The following is a 21,204-nucleotide window of genomic DNA, read 5'->3' as shown; positions in this document are numbered from 1 at the left end:
GGACACACTTCTCACATTGGAATAGCCACTGTGATAGAAGTTTTTTCAGGTTATGTGCTAGACTATGTTGTGCTTTCCAATTTTTGCCTCGGCTGTGAATGTGGTCCAAAACCCGAGAGCCCAGAATACTCTGAATGGAAAGCCAGACATTCATGCCAGAAAAATACCTCATGCAAGGCTGGCCAAATGGAAGTAGAGGCAGCAATGATTTTATTTCAGCGCTCCCTTTCGCTTCATGGCCTCAGGTACACCACCATGCTTTGTGATGGTGACAGCCGGTCGTACAGTGCTGTCAAAGAAGCTAAGGTGTACGGCTTCATAAATGTTGAAAAAGAAGACTGCTCGAACCATGTGCAGAAGCGCATGGGGACTGCGCTTCGGAACCTCGTGCAGAAGCACAAAGGGGACAGCAGCGAGCGCATCAGTGGCAAGGGCCGCCTCACGGGTGACCTCATCACAAAATTGACGAGTTATTACGGCTGGGCTCTCAAATCCCATTCTGGGAATGTGGATGAGATGCACAAGGCTGTGTGGGCTACGTATTATCATGTGACATCCACTGACGAGAAATCTAACCACAGCTTCTGTCCACACGGCCCCGAGTCTTGGTGCAAGCATAATGCAGCCATGGCAAGGAATGAGCCCATCCCAAAAAGCAAGTACAATTTGCCAGAGGCTGTGAGCAATGCACTGCGTCCTGTTTATGAACGCTTGTCCGACAAGGAGCTCCTGCAGAGATGCACCAGAGGGAAGACGCAGAATGCGAATGAGGCCTTGCATTCGGTCATTTGGAGCCTCTCACCGAAGGACAAGAACGCGTCATTGTTTGCCGTTGAGACTGCCGTGGCAGATGCTGTTATGCGTTTCAACTTAGGGAACAAGGAATCTAGTTCACTTATTTTGCGTGAACTGCAGCTAGATCAAACATGCACAGGTAACCAGCGGGCGGTTGAGAAAGACTATCGCCGTGCCGTCGGCTCAGAGAGGAAACATGCATCTTCAGCGGCGTTCCAGGCAGCCACAAAGAAGAAGCACAAGCAAAAGCCTGCTTCAGACTACTCCGCAGGGGCTTTCTGAGTGATTGTGAACACAAGTGCTGTGGCTTTCATACATGAAATTTTCATTTTCACAACTTTTTCAGTTTTTTGCGTTTTTCTCAAATACAGATTTTTGCATGTTTTGAATTTTGGGATGAGCACTGTGTCGCTAATACTGATTCGATTTTCTTGATTTTTTTTTGTTTGAATGCTAGGGAATTGGAGTGTGCAAGAAAACCTTGATAAAATGTTTAAGGACATTGTAAAATTTTGAAATTTTCCAGAAATCACCAGTGAAAATTCAGAGCTAAGAGACTGCGACATAAAAGCTTCATAACTTTGGGTAAAATTTAGATACTAGCATTAAATTGCATATTTGCACTATTTGAATATTCAGCAACATACAGGTTCAATTTTAGCTCTTTTGATGCATTACTTTTTATGCAAGTCACATCCCAAATTCATAAAATAAGAATAGTTGTAACTTTTTTTTGGATTGATGTAAAGAAAATGTAATTACATATTTTTAATCAGTGTACAAAGCTGAATATTCCCTGAAAAAATCATGTCTCTAGGCCTAATACTAATATATTTCACTATCGGGTCCCATGTCCCCCCTTAAGTTCCATCGCTTTGTAAATGGTCTCAGGAGGGAGCATGAGTACGACCTCTCCCAAATTGGGAATGCCGACCAGACTCCTGTGTGGTTCGATGCACCAGAAAGCACCACAGTGGATTTAAAAGGTGCGAAAAGTGTGTCTGTGCGCACGACCGGCGCAGAACGTCAAAGATGCACTGTGATGCTGTGCATCACGGCAGACGGCAGAAAACTTCCGCCATACGTCGTATTCAAGCGAAAGACTCTCCCTAAAGAGAAGTTCCCTCAGGGAATCATCGTACGTGCCCAGGAAAAGGGTTGGATGTCCGAGGAACTCGTCATAGATTGGATAAAGACCGTCTGGGCAAACAGACCTGGAGGCCTGTTACAACTGAAAGCCCTGCTTGTTCTGGACAGTTTCAGGGGCCACTTGACGGACCGCGTGAAGAACCGACTCGTCACGACTCGTACGGACTTGGCCGTCATTCCTGGAGGACTGACGAGTGTGCTGCAGCCGCTCGACGTCTGCGTTAATCGTCCGTTTAAATCAGAATTTCGCCGATGCTACTCGGAATGGATGGCTGGAGGCCATCATGAGAAGACCCCTACAGGACGGCTGAAGCGGGCATCGCTACAACAAGTGTGTCCATTCTAAAAAGACAGGGCGTGCAAACACGGACACAAGAAAGAAGTCAGGACACCACAAACGCCGACTAACAACTGAAGAGACGCACAACGGCTGAAAAGAAAGAAGGCACGAAAACTTATCTGCGCATGCCCATGCAACAGGCGAACCTATCAATCCGGCACGCGTGGCGGTCTACGTTGAAGATAACTGTTAAGGCATTTGATTTCATCTTTATGCAAGTTAATCGACGGTTGGCTCACGCATGCGTTACCACTATTCTCGATATGCCATGCTTCTATCATCAGGCGCGTTTCTTCATTTCTATGACGGTACAACACTGCGCATTCATCGAATTTTGGCGTGCACTTACAATCTCGACAATGTAAAGATAGATTAGAAGGTGAGCCTCCTGTTAGCGATCTCTTATGTTCCAACAATCTCTGGTTTATGCACCGGCCCGTTTGTCCTACGTAGAAGCGACCGCAGCTGAAAGGGACCTTATACACCACACTCGTACGGCAATCAGTGAATTTGTTGGTGTGTTTTACGAAACAAATATCGGTCCGCTTCTTGTCTTTTACTCGCTCATTCTTCCTCTGCACAGCGGCGCAAATCTTACCTAGCTTATTGGCAGCCGTGAAAACAACATTAACGCCGTATCTACTTCCTACTTTCTTTAGCCTGTGAGACACGCAATGAATCTACGGTATACCTACGACACGTTTCTTCTTATCGCTTTCTGCAACCATGCTCGGACTTAACACAATAGACTTCTTTAAACGTTCAGCGACCGTGGCCACTGCATCACGAGGATACCCTACATCTAAAAGACGCGTAACCTGTGCGTTAAAGCTATCACTCATTTTGTGCTCACACGACTTGGTGAGGGCTGATTTAAGGCAAGACATGGCGATACCGTTTTTTACAACCTTCGAGTGCTTCGACGAAAAATTTAACAGCGGTTTCGAAGATCTAGGAGAATACTGCCAGCACACGTGATTCTTCTGGAACGTTAAGGAAATGTCTAGAAATTGTATTCCATTATTCTGAGGTACCTCTTTAGTAAAGCGCAGCCCTCCTCCATTTAATTCAAATTTTTCGCTCACCGAAGTTACCACCTTTTCAAAATCCTCACCACTACAAAAGATCAAGTAATCGTCCACATAACGAAAAACCTTAATAACCGAATTACCTAAGGCGCCTTCCAAAAGATTGTCAATCTTGCTAAGGTATAAATCACTAAGAACCGGAGCAACCTTAGAACCAATACATATCCCTGATTTCTGCACATACACGCCTTCCTTCCAACCTACAAGCGTCGACTTTAAATACATGGAAAGGATTTCTAGAAATGCCCCGGTAGAAACACCACATTTATCGGTGAAAACCGTCTGGTGCTCTTGTTCGTTAATACATTCATTAACACAATTTAACAACTCCTCATGCGGTAAAGAATAATACAGGTCTTCAATATCCATACTAAAAGCCTTACAACAGCCGGGGTTCTCCTCGGAGAGGAACTGAACTAGTGCCTGAGAATTACGCATACGAAAAGGGTCTGAAAAACTCAAAGAGGTTAAGCAGTTCTGCAAATAACTAGATACAGCGACTTGCCAGGTGCCTTGCTCTGAAACGATTGCTCGAAATGGGATCTCGTTCTTATGTGTTTTGGCTGAAAAAAACAATTCTAAAGTAAGTGATTTCCTTAACGTTCCAGAAGAATCACGTGTGCTGGCAGTATTCTCCTAGATCTTCGAAACCGCTGTTAAATTTTTCGTCGAAGCACTCGAAGGTTGTAAAAAACGGTATCGCCATGTCTTGCCTTAAATCAGCCCTCACCAAGTCGTGTGAGCACAAAATGAGTGATAGCTTTAACGCACAGGTTACGCGTCTTTTAGATGTAGGGTATCCTCGTGATGCAGTGGCCACGGTCGCTGAACGTTTAAAGAAGTCTATTGTGTTAAGTCCGAGCATGGTTGCAGAAAGCGATAAGAAGAAACGTGTCGTAGGTATACCGTACATTCATTGCGTGTCTCACAGGCTAAAGAAAGTAGGAAGTAGATACGGCGTTAATGTTGTTTTCACGGCTGCCAATAAGCTAGGTAAGATTTGCGCCGCTGTGCAGAGGAAGAATGAGCGAGTAAAAGACAAGAAGCGGACCGATATTTGTTTCGTAAAACACACCAACAAATTCACTGATTGCCGTACGAGTGTGGTGTATAAGGTCCCTTTCAGCTGCGGTCGCTTCTACGTAGGACAAACGGGCCGGTGCATAAACCAGAGATTGTTGGAACATAAGAGATCGCTAACAGGAGGCTCACCTTCTAATCTATCTTTACATTGTCGAGATTGTAAGTGCACGCCAAAATTCGATGAATGCGCAGTGTTGTACCGTCATAGAAATGAAGAAACGCGCCTGATGATAGAAGCATGGCATATCGAGAATAGTGGTAACGCATGCGTGAGCCAACCGTCGATTAACTTGCATAAAGATGAAATCAAATGCCTTAACAGTTATCTTCAACGTAGACCGCCACGCGTGCCGGATTGATAGGTTCGCCTGTTGCATGGGCATGCGCAGATAAGTTTTCGTGCCTTCTTTCTTTTCAGCCGTTGTGCGTCTCTTCAGTTGTTAGTCGGCGTTTGTGGTGTCCTGACTTCTTTCTTGTGTCCTTGTTTGCACGCCCTGTCTTTTTAGAATGAATACTTACCAACTAGCTCAGCTCTCTGTTATTCTAAACAAGTGTGTGCGTGGATTTTGAGTGTGTGGCGTGCCGTGTCATTTGAAACAGTCGCGAAAAGCTTCAAGGTGACTGGAATTTCAGACTGCATGAGCGGCGCTGAGGATGAACGTCTCTGGGAGGACGCCGACGCCGAGGCGAGCTCTTCCAAGAACGAGGATAGCGATAGCGAAATGGAATCGTAATAAAAACATTCCTGGAATGTCATTTGCGACTCTCTTACACTCTGCTACTGTCGCGGAAACAGTACAGACCTTTGGTGAGCTGTCATCGGCCTGATTTGTGTAAGGGCCGCACCAAGCAAAAATTTCGAAAAAAAGTGCGGCCCTTACACGAGTATATACGGTATTGTGTTCTCGAAGACTGTAGTGAATGTACATAAATAAATGTTAGCTTTTGCTTTTCACATCCTTTGATTGGTAGCCGACGCAAAGCACAGTGAAGGGGAACAGCACAGGTACCGACGGCTAACAGGCACACAGAAGACAAACAACGCTGACATTCAACAAATTGGTTATTTCTCTTGTGCACAGCTATTTATACTGAACACTTTCCAAAAAAGTTATCGAAGCTGCGCACAGCTTCTTCTCAAGTCACTATGGCCCTGGTATCTTATCAAGGAAGTTCAGCTCTTTTTCACACAAGGCTATACCGACAGGCAGTTAATGCAATTCTAACCTGTACATAATATGGCGGGTGCCTCAATGATTTCTCTTGTAAGGGTTGACTTAGATGGAGATAAAATCTTGCAGATAATATTTTATCTTGATGTAAGTCAACTCCTCAAGTCATCTTACATGTAAGCCACCGAGGCAGCTACTGTCTCGATGACTAATGGGAGAAATTGCAATGCACAGAAGCGTTGCTGCTGAGCAATGATTGACATCTGTTGATCATGCGCGGCCTCGATATCTATTACGTTGCACTTACCTAAGCAGAACACCGTGCATGTTTATTGGAGTATTGAGCAATTGAAGGAAGCGTATGCGCCATGTAACAAGATTTATATTTCGGACTTCCAATCTAAGTCGGGCATTTACAAAACAAGAGAGGAAAGTGGAAGAGAGTAAAACATAGTGAAAACATAAGTCCCCTCCCCCTTGAAGGCACTCGCTTTGTATGGTTGCCCCGCCTAGTAAAGAACTCCTGGCGCCGCCCCTGCTTTTAATAGGCCACTACCTGAACACACTGGGCCGTCGATCGCTTCTGCCTCGTTGTACGGGACCGTGTTCAAGCACGCACCGCTTTGTAGAAACGAAAGCAGCTTGCTGTTGCGGAGTTGAGCATTGCCGGTCGTGGGCACCGAGAAACCTCGCTGTTTTGATGCTATCACGCTAAAACCACGCATGCGGTATAGCAAGCATAGCGCTGTTCTAACCATACTGCACGCTTTTATTTGGTGCCAGCCCGAACACGCCTCTGTAAGCTGCCAGGACCGCAAAAGCATCGCAGAGTACACATCACTTGTAGAAAGCTCGTCACCGCCGTGTTAACCCAACAAGCTATATTCTACAGCAAGCAACTCGGCAGTCACGGGTGTGCCAAGTAGGCAAAGCGCTGCACGCAACTAGCCAGTAGACGATTGCCTCGCTGCGACTGTACTGCGTTGAAAAAAAATCAGTTTTCGCTTAGTAGCAGATTGCGGTACACGTGTATCGTGGACAGCCGATTATGTCCGTTCTGTCACTATGTCAGTCGCGACGTTCCCGGACCCCGCAGCAGTTTCAAATGCTCCTTGGCGTTGCCACCGAGTGCGGTCGGACGGTCGTGCGAGTGCCAGAATCTTTTCTGCACTTTGGCAAAAAAGGAAGAAATGGCTTTGTGGTGGGCATTTTAGGCAATATTTGCTGTGGCACTGTATTTATTTCTTTGTTGGCAGCGATGGCGCGCGTCAGGAGATGCAAATTTGTACTTGGTGGTTAATGCATACTACGTTTAGTGCGTAGTTATGCCGCGTTCCCGGCAGGTACGTGTTAACGAGGTTTCCCTGTAATAGCATCTTCTACACAAGACACTACAAACAGACATGCAGGTACCAGGACCACCACTCACTCATAGTTCTTGACAAGTGTGTACAGGGCCAGGAGTGCGCCAGCCCAGCCGGCACTCTCAGGTGATTGCAGGTAGATAGAGACCTTGTCCACAACACCCGTCCATCGGCCCGGAAAGTCGTGCTTGAGCACGCAGCCAAGGCAGGACGAAAGCTGAACCCTGATCAGTTCGGGTGCGTGCACCATGGCATCGACAAGTGCATCTCGCACCATGGCTCGATCTTGCTCGTGAATGTGGAAGGGCAGCGGCTGCGGCTGTGGCTGCGTCTGCGGTGGCGGCTCTTTCTCCTGCCAGAACTGAACCACCAGGTTCTTGAGGTAGATGGCGCCTGCCTGGCGCACGGGCATGTCTAGGCTGGCAGTCATCACGACTTGCAGCAGAGACGGCGCAAAGCCAATGATCTTGTGTACCTGCAACCAGCAGACAATCGTTTGTCACATTAACCAAGATATGCAATCACGAATACATAGCCTGCTCCCGCCAATTAGCTCTTATACACAATGATCAAAGGGCCACTTAAGGTGCCGTCTTAAGTCGCAAGCACGAAGCATAAATAATTAAAAAGGTACTGACACCAATCTTCAAAGCTTCTCCTGCATACAGAGACAAATCTGTACACAGACAACTCTGAGCAAGTGTGAAATCAGGTAATGTTGACATTTTATTTTGACATAAAAGTCCATTTGTGCATGCTGCACCTACTTGTAACAACAATAGCGTGACTACACGCACCACTACGGCGGGTTTACGACGACGTCAGGAACCAAAACGTACAAAATGGCCGCATGTGTGTCACCAACGGAGCCACAGAGCAGGGTGGCCATCGAAATGTCACAATTCTTGCAGGAGCCTGTGACGAGAAGCTCATATCATGTCACAGCATCGGGATGCAGTAGGAATCAAAACTAGCTTTTAAAAAACATGGAATTTTTCAGGGCACATTCAAGCTACCAGTACATTTTAGGGGCTCTTGAAGGCTTGGCCTTTCATTAGACGCAAAAAAAACAACTAAGAGTTTTCATGTCAGCACCCCTTTAACCCCCTCCATGACATCTTGTTCATTAGGAAACCACGAAAAATTTTCCTGAATTTTTGCAAATTCTTGGTTCACTGTGAATAGCTTTTGTTATGGCAGCATCAGCAGACCATATGCTGTTCCTTTCTGTTGTCTATTACAATAACGTACTCCCGGCCATCGCATGCATCTCTCCACATGCGCACATACCCCTTCGCGTCGTACGTCAACTGGCTCACGCCTATGGTCCAGCATAACTTTTTTTTTTTTTTCCCACGCGCAACATCAAATAGGCCACTTCTCCTTAATCACTTCCCCATAAACCTTCTCAAGAGATGTAACTAGTTCTACAGAAGAATGATATAACTGCTTCTAACTTTTGCTTGCTACAGATTAACTAGATATTACAATTTGCAGTGACAAAGTTACATCTATACTGCAACTTGTCTGTGCAACTCTGTCCAAATAGCAGAGTACAACTACCCAGATGACCGAAGTGCTACTAAGAAATAGTCCCATACTCGGCAACGTTCTCCAAAGGCAGGGTAGTGACACCACAGAGTGCGCTCATCGACGCAGACTTGCGTGCATCCGCCTTTAACAGGAAATGCCATTGAGTTCTAAAAGGTAAATTGGTACATGGCAATTGTACGAAAGTTTTACTGAGTTCTAAAAGTTTTACCCGACTATAGCATGGCACATACTATGTTTTGGTTGGGAGCAGAATCTATGTGGCACACCACAAGTCACAGAACTTGTCACTGCACTGAATTTGCAGTAAATATTGCTATGGAACAGTAGCCTTGATGGCAAACAGGCTTGTATCTGCTTGTAAATACACATGTATATAGCTTCTCATCAGCTTCTTTCTAGATAACATATTCAGGTTGGGAACACATTCCATGTAATAATTATGTCACATTTTGATACCAAGGTTACGTTGATTAACAAGCAGATTTCTTTTTTACATGCCAAACTACATATTGATTGTGAATACAAGCAAATGGAGTTGAATGTGTAGCCTTGGTAGCATTCTCAGCTATGTATGTATGAAATGGAGTACATATAGAACGTGCACACTGCTACCCCAAAATGTGGTCTACCACAAAAAATTACGGGGTGCTTAGAACATTCTAAGAACGTGAAGGCGAACGCCTGGTTGGACCAACAGTGATGTGGAATGAAGGTCTGAGCACACACAGCGACGCATAGGCATAATGCAACGGACTTTTCGAAATGCGACAGCGGCACAAGAACCCACAGCCTGGTGAGCAGGAGCCACCAAATTTCGCCCTGCCTCGACTAAAAGCGGACATGACTTGCGCGTCTCCCCCATCTAAATTGCGCATGCTTGGCAGGGCCATCCCAGCAGGACATGGTGCCTACTGCGCTGCTGCTCACACGAATGGCTCAAAGATGAAGTGAATGAAGTAGACGCGCAGCTCGCTTGCTCACGTGCTTTTTTTAAATTTTTTAATCGTGCAACGATGCAAAGACAATGTGAACGAAGTACTCGCAATGCTAGCGTATTCAGGCACAGCTGTTGCGCTCGCTTCTTTCTTTGCACTATTTATTTTGGATCTCACACAACATTCAAATGTAGACATTTAAGGCTCTTGCTTAAATGTCGATATCCTTTTCTGTGTGTTAGCTTTTTTTTTCTCCTGCATGACCGCACTGCGCTTGGCTTCTCTAGGTAACAGCAACAGTCAACCAATGACACCCCAAGGAAGTTAATATGGCGTGAAGGTGCTTGCACATACATGGGCATACCCTCGTTCACTCGAAGTCGCCGACAGGACAAGTAAGGTACGGTTGGCGCCGGGAGTTCTAAGGTGCTCATGCAAAAAAAAAAAATTGGGGCAGCTACGCGCTAGTTTTGCGAAGACTGTGGAATCAGCAGAGCTGGTGGTCTTGCCCTCCTCCTCACTGTGCCCCCTTTCTATAGTGTACTACACATGGCTAAGCTACGCTTTGCCCTCTCCCGCACACTTGCTATGGCATGGCCATCCTATGCTTTCTTTTGCTCTCTCTTTGCATCTTTCCTTTTCTATCTTTTTCTCGTTCTCTCGCCCACAGCAATGCAGTCATATCGTTCCCACAAGTGCTTGTTCTGCTAGCGTAAGTGGACGGCCAAGTGATTACAACGCTCGCCTTCGAACCGTGGGTGCCCGGATTCGAATCCCGCCTTGGCAAGAAATTTTATTTTGCTTTACTTATTTCTTTTCCCCCCTCCCTGCCTAAGCACTCCTCGTTTCACTTGGCCTTGCTCTCTCCCACCCCCCGCTTTCTCCTTGTAATGACTTCACTTTCCCTCGCACCTGCTGTACTCGGCAGTGGGGCTTGCTCATTCCTGTGGCACATACCCGCCCAAGTTCCTGCCCCCCTATTAACTTTTCTGAACCTATCACTAATAGATGAGGAGGAAGCAAATAACATTTTGCAAGGTGGTCATGGGGAGTATCTCCAATGCCTCAGCATTCCAACTCATACCAATCTGGGAGCTGACATAGTATACACATCACTAGCCATTGACCCCCTATTTTACATTTTTTACAACACACCCCAACACTTACTGACAAAATGAGGGCAATGTGGTCTTCCACTTCGTTTCTTGGTTTTTCTGCGACATACATAGACATTTTCTTTCCAGGCATGAATGTCCATGCATGAAGTACCCGGCTGGCAGTTCCCAAACACCGCAAAGAAACATTTCATGTTCCTCAGCTGACAAAAGTGAATTAAAGTGACATATGTGCCCTCCTCTTGTTAAAGTGCCAATGCAACAATTTAAAGGGATACTGCACAAAAATTTGAGAAAGCTATGAAAACACTTGCATTCGACTCGGACGACACGACTGTTCCTATAAACAGAGTTTATTTCACGTAATTTCAAGCAGTTGGCCGTATTTTTAGTGGATTGTGAGAGCGCGGCGCTGCACGCCAGTGCGCTTGTGGACGGCCGTGACGTCGAATGCTCCAGCAAGAAGGGGGCAACCGGCACGCTCTCTCCTGCCCTGCCACTTCCCTTTCTCCACCTTTCCTCTCAAGAACACCTTGAGAACACGTTTTGAGAGAGACGCGCGGCAGCGGGTGGCAGCTTGCGATGTCGATTGGTAAGCGATTTTGCAGCGAGCACGGTTGGCGAGTCAGTATCCGCCGAGTTTCGCGTCACTTCCTCTCTAGTTCGCGGCGCGGCCGCTAGACGCGCCAATTTGCGAAAAATGCGTTAAATTCATTATTGTCTGCTAGTCTCTGGTTGAAATGACGGTTGTTTAAACAAATTTCAGCACCCAATCTTTCAATTGGGCCATTTATCTCGGCGGCGAAAATTTTGTTCAGTATCCCTTTAACAAGCAATTCATTCAAAGTGCTTACACCTCTCCTCATCTCTTGCTTCACACCAGAATATGTTACTGCATGGGCATCTTTATTTTTCCACCCTGTGAGTTTGGGTGAGTTTGTTTTGCATACAGAAAAATTTCTGACAGACAACAGAGTGTCCAGTAGCTTCTTTCCTTGCACCACGTAGCCACGGCCGCTCGATCTCCCCCCTTTGGTGCGGCCTGCCGATTCGTCTCCCGAACAAAAGAGCGCGCGTGAAAGGAGAAGTTGACTGACTGGCCACGACGGGAGGTGAGGGCGCTGCACATCGGCGAAGTAATCGCCTTTGCACCTGCTTGCACTGCTTCACGCGAAGGTCTAACCCCACTAATCCTCCCTATTTTGTGACAGTCGTGTCCTGCCGTCGGGCGGTAAGCATGGGATGCAATTTTGTTTTTCTGGACGGCTCTTTGGTTTAAAAGTCCGAGCTTTCTATCAAAAAGCTACTGAGTCCATTCTTGGCCAACTGGTCTGGACATATTAGCAGCTCGCTAGAAACATTCTCAAACTTTCTCGGAAACCACTTTCCCGCAAAGTCCTCCACTTGTGAAATCCTGCAACAACTGAGTAATAAATCATGCGTATCTGAGACTATTTACGAATATTTGTCCGAATCATGTCATACCATGATATATGTCACGGAAATAAATACGGCACGACGCGCAAATAAATTCGCTCGTGCCTTTATAAATAAAATACACATTAAACCTCGGTTGACACTGAAGTCACTACGTCTTAATCATATACAATAACATTATTAATACAATGCTGGGGCCTTCAGAAAATGCTTCAGCTCTTCTCCTTAGCTCGTTTTATGCCGCGCCATTTCGGATCACTTCTTCTTCAAAGGATAGATCTGTGCCCAGTATAATTTTGCATTGCTCGTCATTTGTCACGTGTTGTTCTTTGTGATTTTTTAGGTAAATATCTTCGTATTCTGTACAATAAACTCAGTTGGAAGTTAACGCTCACCTTCGTCTGTATCCTTGTCCTTTAGTTCTCAGTTCGTGCTGTAGCATTCATCATGACATACCAACTAGCCCTAGCGGCCTTCCTACTTAACCAATATCTTCATTTCAGTTGTCTTCTATTTCAAATGTACTGTCTTGGAGCGAAAGAAGAACATGATACTGTAGCGCAAAACTCAAAAAGAAACACTAAGAGGCAGAAAGTAGGAAAGTCGGCCTGTTACTCATTATAGTAGAGCTTTGCCCAACAGCTTCATGTCCTTGAGTAAGTATACCAACTCGCCCAAGAAAAACCAATTGTGGAACGGACTCACTATAGCAAAGAACACAAATGAAATAGGTTGGATGCTTCCATGTTGGTTGTTTTGGTCACGATTGTTGACGCATCATTGGTTTAGTGGATCTGGCTCAGTTTGATTCAAACAGATGCAGGATTTGGCTTATTCTTTATTCTAAACAGCCTTTTTGAGTTCTCGTTACGGTCAGGAATTGCCCCATTTCGATTACAATTGTTTAAAAATGGAAGATGCTTAGGCTCGCTTTACGCTCCCGTGAAATTTAGCCCAGTTTTGGTTTCTGGAGCTGGCTCCTTTAGAAAAAAAAAAACGCCGTACATATACACACAAAATATTATGCCTTAGAGGTCTATGTCGCAATAAAGAAAAAAAGAAGACAAAGACAAGCGTTACTCATAACTGTTTATAAGCAGGACAGGCTGGGTTCCTCATATATATCCATTCGTCAGGCATGCGCATACAGGAATAAAGTAACACGTGCACATTAGAGACGGTTGCGTATACATTCAAATTAGGAGCCCAGCAAAGTGAGCCCTCTATCGCTTTGCTGGACCCCTAGTTTGAATATATGCGCCAACGCCTATGGTGTATACGTGTTATTTTATTCTTGTATGCGCATGCGGGACGAAAGAATATATATCAGGAACCCTTCCCTGGTAATAAACAGTTGGTGGGAGTAACGCTTGTCTTCGTCTTCTTTCCTGTGTTCGTCCTTTTATTATTGCGCTAATATGTCTCAGCCAGTCATCTGCCTCTATTCCAGCTAAAGTGAGTAAGCTTGTTAATGAGAGCTTCTCAAGCGAAGCATGAGAAAACACTGAGCAGAACCACATGAAACTGCCAGCGCAGATAGCTCACTATGGCTGAAGGGAGCTTTGGGAGAAACCCCGCGTCGCCGATAGCGAGCGCCATAGCCGACGCAGCGGGTTGAAAGGGAACTAGCGCTTTCACAGGCGGAGAGGGGCATTCGGCGGGCCGCACCAAAGGGGGGAGATCGAGCGGCCGTGACGTAGCACTAACTCCTCATATAATTCAAACAGCTTTTATGCTCATCTCCTACAACGTCACAGGCTTTTTTTCAGGAAGTGCTTGCCCCTCTGCTCACACATGGCCTCACAGCTGTCATGATTACCATGATAAACATCTTCACATTTTCTCTCATTTAGTTTTTGCCAGAGTTTGATATGAGTTTTCTGCCCACCATATTTCTTCATTTTTTTCTTTTTTGGCAACTGGCATGCTACTTCATTTGAACCAACTTTATCGCAGGCCATGATTCTCCTGTATGAAACAACAGCCGATCACCAATGTCTACACGCGAGAAACCATGCCTGCAACTGTAGGCAATATTTGCATGACATTGGGCTTTGCTTGAGGCTTTCAGAATGGCCCCGCAATGGCCACTATCGTAATCCAATTAGTGGCAGCATGCTGGAGTGCAGTCACTCAGCTTCATTTATCAACACACTTTCTTGATTGTCAAACTACATGCCTCTTTATAAACCACCTTTTAATTCTTCAAGGCTATGTTCGCTTGTTTCAGCTGAAATAAATCCAACAAAAAGTACCACGAATGTTGAAGCAGCTCCGTCAAAGCTGCTGCTAAGTGACACCAGCCTGTAATACAGTCATAACATCATCTTTAAGGAAATGGCCCAGCACAGTCAAGCAGCGAGATTCTGTCAAACTACAAATGTTTGTTAAAAAATGCCTCAGCCAATGTGTGCTCAATTTCATCAAAAGGTTTGACATTGAAAGCAACTGCACTGTGCTTACAACAGGCTTTCAAGAGTTAGCCTTGAGCAAATATACCATGTCATGACACACAGTATTAGTGAGTAAACCCAAGTTTTCGAGCCTGCAAACAAATGGATTTGAAGACTCATGGTGACAGCTGTGTGCTTTCCAATGCAACCGCAAGCAATGATAAAATGTGCTCAGGAACTATTCTGGTCCGAATGAATGTCAAGATGCATGGAATGAAAGAAATGTGAGCACTGCAGCAACTATGAGAACTGTTTACTAATAGCTTGCATGTGACATCATGGATGCAGGTTCTTAACATACTGGTACTCGAACAGGGCAGCTTTCATGATGTTAAGGCAACAATATCACTCTGCAGTTAGCCCCTTTCAACGTGATAATGATATTGGCCTCTGTGCATGAATAATGAAATGCAATGTACCAATACCATTACCGTGATGCTTCTCAACATATTGGTACAAGAAGATGACGACATCAGTGCAAGCAATCTGTTGCTTGATCATACTTGTTGTCAATTAGTGATTGTTTTTACATGAGCTGGACAAAAATGACAGTGGTCTGACAAGTTCGAGCTTAAAAGTTTGAACTAATGCCACACTATAAACGCAAGATGTATTTTGTCAAATCATGCCCACTGAGAGGCAATAAACGCTGGTTTGTGTTCTATACCCCTGCAACCAGCCAGTTGCTTCGAGTGTCAGGTATTGAATGAAAACGAATATCAGCCGCCATACAGAGAAAGCACGTTTCACTCCGATCATGCCAAAGGAGCCGCGCTTGATGCCGCCGTCCCTGACGGCTGTCACAGCCTGTGCGTTATGCCGAGTCGTGCAGCGCCTTTCCAGAAGACGATCAAAGCACCAGCGACCGCAAACCCGCCACGTGCCGTCATGAGCGAAGACGGCACGCTCTAGAGCCCGACCGCCGACACGTGCGGGCGTCCCCGCAGGCCTCGCGATTCGGAGCAAGCTTTGAAAGTGATTGGCAAGCATCGCTCAAAGGCACACTCGCGTTTGCACCGTGAAGACGTGCGCAGCAGTACCCTGGCACAGGCGCGCCGAAAAGCGGGGCCTTCGGAAACGTTAATTGCCCCACCAGAATCCCTCGGCGAGCTACGAAGGCTCGAAAGCTGCGCGATGACGACGCGAGTCAGCGATAGCGGCATGACAGTGTGGAGGCCAACCCTAAGGATGGCAGATGACACGCGCTTTGCTATGCTTAGGACAGCGCCCTTGTGCTTCAGTGCGGCGTAGTAGCCCCGAAGGCACCGCGTGGAATGACATTTCGACGGCGTACCGGCAGCACGACCGGCGAGGCGACGAGGAGGCGCGCATCGAGTCGGTCATCACCGCATAATGCTTTCGCATTCGGCTCGCGATTTCTCGTTCCGATGCACGATAACCAAGTGCCAGCTAAACGGCCAGGCGGGCCGTTCGTTCTAGAAAAGACCCCAAGTGACGATTGTCACGCGCGTTCGAACACTAGCTCGAGACCCTTGGGGCCCCCTTGCCCTCCTCATGGTAATGGCGCCATTCATGGCCCATTGAGTCGATTTTTCCCCGAGTGGTCACCTGCTCGAGTTGTTTCTCCGCCGTCTCTCGCTGGTTTGGGTCTATGGTGGCCCGGAGAATATCGATAAGCTGGCCGGCGTCCATGGTTATACAAGTTGTGAGGCAGCGATAAAACTGTGGTTAAAACGTGCTTCACGTGAACCATGCACCGGTGACGCACCCAAGAGACATGGCACTGGCTCCGAGCGAAAGAACGGCCGCGCCGCACAGCGGCCATTACCCATGACCGCGATTTCGCGATTTTATGCGACGTAAATAAAATATTCAATCGTAAAAACTGACGATCTGATAATATTAACGGCAAATTATTACTTACATAAAATTTGGCAGATACGGATATTACTAACGCGTTGGAAAGACGACTGTTGCATGCCGCTCATTTTCTCGTTCAAACTCGAGTCCTCGAGTTTTGTTTCTTCAAACAAAAGCAGTGATCGTGAAAGCACGCCAGTGGAACAGAAATGTTTATTCGTGGCGTGGCTTGTCGCGGGCGAAGCAGTGGAGGGGTGAAGAAAAATGAAGGCCATCCTGGTCGCTGTCATGCTGCGAAATAAAGAAAAATAGAAGGGCATTTCTAAGAACGCACTCACTCTAGTAACTCTAGTAACAAGAAGAAGACCGTGATGGCGGGCAATGTGAACCACGGAGGCTTTTTTTTTTTTTTTTCTACATTTCCTGAATTTCGTTTTCATTGGTTCCGCAGAACACATGACAGCCACGGGAAACTGCTACACACGACTTCGGCAAATACAAAACCACACTCTAAAGGCTACCTTTTTGTATTTTAAGAAGGCTGCCATGGGCGCCGCCATAACCCCCTCTGGGCTAGGGCACCTCGATGCTCCCCCTCTCCCGCCGCCCTACTGTGGGCTGGGTTAAAGGGACACTAAACAGAAACAATGAATCGGCCTCGATCGATAAATTGGGCTCTGAGAACTCTAATGTCGTTAATTTCGCCATCATAGGTTTAATAATAGAGGACAAAATCGAATTCAAAGCTTCATTTTTAAATTTCGCGCCGAATCGCCCACGTGAGGTCACGGATTTCAGTGTATTTATCGTGTTTTGGCGCCATTGGCTCAACAAGATTACCCCAAACTTGGTATGTTAAGTCTATGGCCCCCTCAGAGGACAATGTACTTCATTTTTACCGATTAGGAACTACGTAGTCCCTAGTAGGCGCCGTCAAAACATGTGGCGTCACATCAAATGGGGCGGAAACTTCAAGACGGCGTCGCCACCCACATTTTGTTTTGTACTCCTCAGCCCAGCATCGAGGTGTTTTTATCCTCTCCTGTGAAAAGATCTCGTGCGGACAACTTCTCTTGGCCAAGAAGCGAAGGCTACAGAGCCAAATCGCACGTATTCCCTACCGCTAATCATGGGCGACCGGGGGAGGGGGGGGGGGGAGATGCCCTCCTAGCACTGCAGATATTTTTCTATGCAGCTAGCAATAAGCTGCACAACTTGATTAGCACACTGAGGTGCCGCATATCCGCCCAATGGACCACACTTATCCATTGGATGTCCGATTTAGAGCCGAACGTCCACGTCCGGGAAATAACATCCGTCGTACAAACGGAGGACGTACATTTTCGGATGTAAAAAAAAACGTCCGCACTTTAAAATACGGTGGAAGTCCAGTGGATGTTTGATTGCGGATTTACCAGCAGCGAGCGTCCCGCGGATGTCCTCCCACGGACAATAATTGGTTTATGCTTTTTTCGGCACATTAAGCACGTACGTGGAGGTAAATGCTATGATCACGGTGATTTCAGTAATATGTAAAACATCAGCAAAAGTCATTTGATGTTACATTGAAAGTGACTGCCACTGCAAGTCATACTGCAAAATCACCTCCTGGCGTAGTGCTCAAGAAAAGATAAAATGTTCTAACCACCTATTTTTTAATTGTTTTTCGAAAACCGGAACAAAACGGCTAAAGAAAACCTCTACTCGCTGAACCGGTGTTTTGGTCTCGCCGTACTACGTTATTGTGGCGTTTCGGTTTCGCGTTGCCCGTTCACCTCCAATCGTCATGGCCATCAACAGTGAGAACCGACGGAATAACCGTCGAATCGACGGAACAACGTTGCAGCTGGGCTTTTTCGCGCGCCTTTCGAGACGCTACAAGTGTCGCACCACGTCAACTGTGCGCATTGGAAACACGGTGAGCGAATTTTTATTCTGTGCATGTGATTAGAGGGCCATTTTTTGCGCGGGGAGTGCTGACGCCGTTAACAAAACGGCGGTTAGGCCTACCGTCACAACTCGCGTACTAAAGTCAAACTTTTTGTTCTGGCTTCCTATGCACGTCGCTACCACCTGACGGGCGTGCTTGCGAGAAGACAAGCAAGGGGACTAAGAAATTGATTGAAGTTTTTGCGAATTGTTGTAAACACAACCGTCTTTGTTCCGAGGATTCCTTGTTAAACGTACCGAAGCATCATGGTCAAGCGGCCGGAACAGCTCAGAAAGCTTAAATCTCATACGTGAGCTCTGAATAAGAGGACTGCCGCGAATACCTAGCACCCGTAGACGCCGATGACGGGGAACAATGTACAGATGTCGCTTGAGATCTGCTCACGTTTGTGCGTACAGTAGTGACGGTGATGAAGAGCACGAAAGCGAACTCCCATAGTAAGTGCAAACGCATGCAGTCGCCGACGTGTTCCTTCCATAGATATGGATGTCATTTCCACGCTACAGCATTGTCATAAACCAGTAGAACAAAGGTAGGCGTGTAAAATGAGTAAGGAAGAATAGGCATACCAGTGTGGTGCATTAACAAGGTAGTAACGAGGCACAGATAACGAACAACGATAGGATAAGTAGAGGCAAAGAGCGCTGATTTGCTGGTGCCTACCCGACCTTTTAACGTCTATGCGCTGTTAATACCTTCGTAATGGATCCTTACCAACTCGCCCAACCTTAGAAGTACTTGTTGCTGGGCTAGTTGGCTCATCGTAATTCATCATTCATCGCACAAACGTGATCTCAACCTTCATGTGTGGATCCGATTTTACTGCAGAAGTGTCCTTCGACTGTTAAAATTAGCTGTCTAGATCACGACTCGTCCCTTAAGGTGGTCATTCAGATAGGCTATACTGTGCGATGTCTTGATTATCCACAAAGCAAGCTTGCACTGTTTTGTTTCCCCGTACCTCCCACGTTTATAATCACTGTGCACCTTTATGTTTCTGCAGAACAAGTGGAGGCCATTGTCATTACCATTGGGTTGCAAATGATTGGAGCCATGATCAAGGGACTGTAGGTGCATCTGAGAAAAGTTCCTGCTTGGTTGTGTGTGCCTGTGCAACTGAACCTTGTGCAACTTTGGGAATCTTCTGTGGATTGTGCAACACCAAGGCATGTTCTGTAGACTGAAGGTAGCTACCCCATGGTATTTTTGTTTTTATTTTTGGAGATATTTTCACGTTCCTATTGATAGCTTGCATGTGGTTTCATGGATTCAGGTTCTTAACATGCTGTATTTCAACATGATTGCTTTGATGACATCTAGGTAGCATAATTAGGTCACCGTTAACCGACTTCGATGTGATCACAATGCCGCTGGATTGTTCTGGGCTCTGTGCATGCATAAGAAAGAACCTGATGCAGTGTACTGATAACATTAACGTGACATGGCAATTACAGTGAGGTCACTGCAAGCCATGCATTGCTTCTTTTTATTGTGCCTCTGTACAAAATATGTGCGTGGTAACCACAACATTAAATACGAGATATTCTTGCCTAAACTTCTGTTTGTCCTATATGTGTATCTATTTGTTGACCCACTGTTAGCATTGAAGATGCCAGTGCATGGTTCATACACAGTGTAGAGTGCAAGAGTTTTTTTTTTAACTTTCATTTGTCATCTGCATTGCATCACGTAGCACTATCTTGATGTCACTGCAAGGCCGCACTTTTGTAAGACCAGTATTCAGCCCTCTTGTAAAATAACCTGCAAGAGCCTGTTAATATACATAATTTTACGTCACGAAGGATTCCGTTATCTTCTACATAATATACGTTGCTGTTATTGCATAGCCATACTTTTGTGAGACCGCAGTGTTATGCATATAATTTAGTGCGAGATACCTTCACAACGTCTTATTTGTTTTGTGTTTGTGTTTCAGTCACATATACCGGGTGCCCCAGCTATGTTTAGCCAACGGTTAAAAAATACAATATTAGAGGCAGGTGAGTGAAATCAGTTGCAAATTGCTGACAGCGACCTTGCACACCACAGACAGTTTTCTGTTACGTAATTGATTAATTTATTAATTAGGATTATTTAATTAAGTTGCTAATATTGGCTTTAGGCAAGAAATGCAACTTGTAAAGTTCGAGAGCGTCTTCAGAAACCCCCATTGCATAATTTGCGATAAAGAAAGTCTCACGTATACAATTTTTCCCAAGCTGCAAAAAGAACCACGTGGTTAAGCCACAGATGAGAGCAGCCTCACGTGGTTCTTTTTGCAGCTTGGAAAAAATCGTATATGTGAGACTTTCTTTATCGCAAATAATGCAATGGGGGTTTCTGAAGACACTCTCGAACTTTGCAAGTCGCATTTCTTGCCTAAAGTCAATATTTAGCAATTTAATTCATTAATCCTAATTAACAAATTAGTCAATTACGGAACAGAAAATTGTCTGTGGTGCGCAAGGCAGCTCTCAGCAATTCGCAACTGATTTCACTCGCCTGCCTCTAATATTGTATTTTTCAACCCTTGGCTAAAGATAGCTGGGACAGCCAGTATATTTGCTGCACCAAGAACATTTTCCTGCTACAGGAAAGGTGTGCCTTAGCGAAGTATCCCAATCAGTTTTCTGCATTGTGTATACATTGCTGTATGTTGCATGCCATAGTTCTACTTTATACAGATTAACTTTTCTGTGCAGTCCTTGCTCTGGATATGCCTACAGATAATGTGTCATTGCTATCAGTCTATATTCATGACATCCAATGAAAGAGCCCATCTGTTTTTTGCATCATGTGGATTACTGTTTGTTGTTGGAAACATGCCATTTCATGTCTACAAAATGTGTTTGTATTCCTTGTGCCCGATATTTGTTCACTTCTATTCTGTTCCTTTAGGTTGCAGTTTGTAGCTCAGGTGTAAGCGTAGTCAATTTTTTCCAGTAAT

At 45.7% G+C, this 21,204-nt stretch overlaps 1 protein-coding gene and 1 long non-coding RNA gene across 3 annotated transcripts in view; both read right to left on the bottom strand.

Moving 5' to 3' along the window:
* LOC119384046 (importin-7) overlaps positions 1-16,280 on the bottom strand; it is a 179,212-nt gene extending 162,932 nt beyond the window's left edge. Inside the window, exons 1-2 of one of the 2 annotated variants that reach the window (XM_049412744.1) lie at positions 16,055-16,280; positions 7,057-7,466 (exon numbers count right to left, since the gene is read on the bottom strand). In XM_049412744.1, coding sequence (XP_049268701.1) covers positions 7,057-7,466; positions 16,055-16,138 — 494 coding nt within the window. In that variant the 5' untranslated portion in view covers positions 16,139-16,280. The remainder of the gene's footprint in view (positions 1-7,056; positions 7,467-16,054) is intronic. The other variant, XM_037652336.2, reaches the window with a different exon arrangement.
* Positions 16,281-16,511: 231 nt separating this feature from the next.
* The window catches only part of LOC119384044 (uncharacterized), a 30,682-nt gene continuing 25,989 nt past the window's right edge, over positions 16,512-21,204 (bottom strand). Inside the window, exon 3 of the long non-coding RNA XR_005181837.1 lies at positions 16,512-16,597. This is a non-coding gene — a long non-coding RNA (uncharacterized LOC119384044). The remainder of the gene's footprint in view (positions 16,598-21,204) is intronic.

This window comes from Rhipicephalus sanguineus, chromosome 2, assembly GCF_013339695.2.
Source record: "Rhipicephalus sanguineus isolate Rsan-2018 chromosome 2, BIME_Rsan_1.4, whole genome shotgun sequence".
In the NCBI taxonomy this organism is placed as follows: domain Eukaryota; kingdom Metazoa; phylum Arthropoda; class Arachnida; order Ixodida; family Ixodidae; genus Rhipicephalus; species Rhipicephalus sanguineus.
The sequence above is the reverse complement of the archived record's forward strand: the minus strand, read 5'-3'. Positions and strand labels throughout refer to the sequence as shown.